This window comes from Austrofundulus limnaeus, unplaced genomic scaffold (assembly GCF_001266775.1).
Source record: "Austrofundulus limnaeus strain Quisiro unplaced genomic scaffold, Austrofundulus_limnaeus-1.0 Scaffold315, whole genome shotgun sequence".
Taxonomy (NCBI): domain Eukaryota; kingdom Metazoa; phylum Chordata; class Actinopteri; order Cyprinodontiformes; family Rivulidae; genus Austrofundulus; species Austrofundulus limnaeus.
This window is the reverse complement of record NW_013952717.1, coordinates 413,534-416,042: the sequence shown is the minus strand read 5'-3', so window position 1 is coordinate 416,042 and position 2,509 is coordinate 413,534. Positions and strand designations below refer to the sequence as shown.

General features: G+C 38.7%; 1 protein-coding gene across 2 annotated transcripts in view; it reads left to right on the top strand.

The window, feature by feature from the left end:
* Window positions 1-2,509, top strand: part of adcy8 (adenylate cyclase 8 (brain)) — an 89,703-nt gene that overhangs the window by 27,956 nt on the left and 59,238 nt on the right. For both annotated transcript variants that reach the window (XM_014022033.1, XM_014022032.1), the window contains exons 3-4: window positions 1,703-1,833; window positions 2,029-2,140. In XM_014022033.1, the coding sequence (XP_013877487.1) occupies window positions 1,703-1,833; window positions 2,029-2,140 (243 nt within the window). The remainder of the gene's footprint in view (window positions 1-1,702; window positions 1,834-2,028; window positions 2,141-2,509) is intronic.

Below are 2,509 nucleotides of genomic sequence, written 5' to 3'. Positions count from 1 at the left end.
AATTAAACCTCAAGGCTTTGATGATAAGATTCTCTGTCTGCCTAAATAACCTGTTGTATTGTGACCTCTGAATCATATTTAATATAGGGTATATTATGAAATTCCGTTGTCTGTGCGTCATTTCTTGGGTTATGTCTTGAAAATGATAGAATTCACTACTCAGTAATGAAGACTGATTTAAAATCAATGAATTATTTCCTGAAATAAACAGGTGGTGCCCCTTTTGTTATGCTAATAATTACGAGGTATTTATGATATAATATTGTCCATAACATCGACAACAGCATATCCCCTACACCACAGAGAGACGATCAATCCCAAATCGTACCTTTGGTCACCTCGTACCCAGACTATTCAGGTCTGACAAGAAGCCATCTGCCTCAGGTCCTTCTGTACCCAATTCTGTCTGAGTAGCAAGCAAAGAGACTTTTTATTAAAATAAAGTGATGACTTTAAATAAAATCTGAAAAATCAGCTCCTTTTCCATCCTTGCTTTAATCAAAACCCTTGTTGAACCGAGGATAAACTCAGAAAAGTGAAACTTTTGGGTGTCGTTCTGGCTGCTTGTGTATTATTTTTTTTACTTTCTGGAAGCTTCAGATATGTTTCACATTTGAGGGAAACAGTTGCTTGGCGCTGCTGCAGTTCCCTCGAGTCAATTACTGAGAGATGCTGCGTTGCTCCCACACCAAATCTGTTCCAGTTTTCAGCGAGTGACATCATTTAAAGACACAAAAACAACCTGCTTTTCTCTCTGAGCACCGACGGCTTTAAAGGTTCTTCTTCTACCCTTTTTGTGTACTTTTTCTTAAAACCAAAAGCCAAGAATGATGTTTTCAGTCGTTACAGTAGGTTACTAAATGGGGTCAAATAAAACCAAACGAGCCAGTTTTCTTYTTGTAAAATGACGTGACACACTGGATCAGATTTGTTGGAGTTTACCCTGTCGGTGCTCTTGTTTTGCCTTTTAAATACGTTTTAATCTTGATTACTTCTCTCTGCAACACGTGTTTAATGTTTTACAACCTGCACAACATATTTGTTTTTGCTTTATCTTTTAAATGTGTTGCTTTGACGATGAACTTTACAAACTTTGGTGGAGTCATTTTAGTGCCACATTAAAGTGCCTGTGACGTCAAATTTTTGTAATAATAAGAATGTATTCTTGGAAAGATAACATTGATAAAATATTGCGAAAGAGATTTCACACCGCTGAGATGAACAGTTGTTGAGATATTTGCATGTGAAGTAACAGGAAGTGATGTCAGAGGGGAATGTCTGAACGTGAACAGAGCGTTGTTAATCAGTCAACAACAGTCTGTAGAGAAGAATCTGATGTTTCTTTAGATTATTTTAATCACTATCACAGATGAAGAAGAGCTATAGGTCAAATAATATCGTTTCAATAAAAAAAACAGGAAGTTCTCTTTATCAAAGAATTCCTCTTTGATGTCACTTCCTGTTTCACTTTAGCTGAGCCAAGTTCAAAAGAAAATGTGTCTGTTATGTGACATAACAGGTAAAATCATGTGTATTATCATGCCAAGTTAATTAAATATAAATCTATTTTCTTTGATTATTTTGTATCTCATGGATATGCATGTCACAGGCACTTTAAAGGGATATTTCAGACACTTTGAATTGGGGTTCTGTGTAAAGCTCATTTGTGTATTTATTATCCGTTTGTTTCCCCCCGCTGCAGGAGAGGCTGGTCTTATCAGTGCTGCCACGTTTTGTAGTTTTGGAAATGATCAACGACATGACAAATGTAGAGGACGAACACCTCCAGCATCAGTTCCACAGAATCTACATCCACCGCTACGAGAATGTCAGGTGAGCCGCTTTTATCAGTTTCAAGCCSTTTCTTAAGATTCTCTCAACGTTTCCTGTGATTTTATTTTCACTTCTGTTTYTCTTGAAAATTATCATTACAAAGGTTCAGACCTTCACGTTTCCTCATCTTCATTAATTCATGTAAACTTCATGACTAACCTGGATGAAAAAGTGACATTTCCGTATTTTATTCAGCATTCTTTTCGCAGATGTTAAAGGCTTCACAAACCTCTCCACGACGCTCTCTGCGCAGGAGCTCGTACGAATGTTGAATGAACTCTTTGCTCGTTTCGACCGCCTCGCACACGTAAGTGCACGTGACTGTTTTTTAATCCAACCGTTATTTGTACTGAGTTTGGGACCCAGCTGGGTCCAAGTTTCTATTGTCCCGTTGTTGGACTGAGTTTGTTCTTCTGAATCATTAAATTCACTTTGTTTCTCAACATGATGCTGTTTAGTTTGTTCATGAGGACAGCTGCTTTCATGGTCCTCTCAGTCCATCATATAAAGGTGTCTCAGTGGACAGGGACACTGGTGGACAGAGACACTGTTGGTCAGGAACTCTGGTGGACAGAATCACTGGTGGACAGAGACACTGTTGGTCAGGAACTCTGGTGGACAGAATCACTGGTGGACAGAGACACTGTTGGTCAGGAACTCTGGTGGACAGGGACAC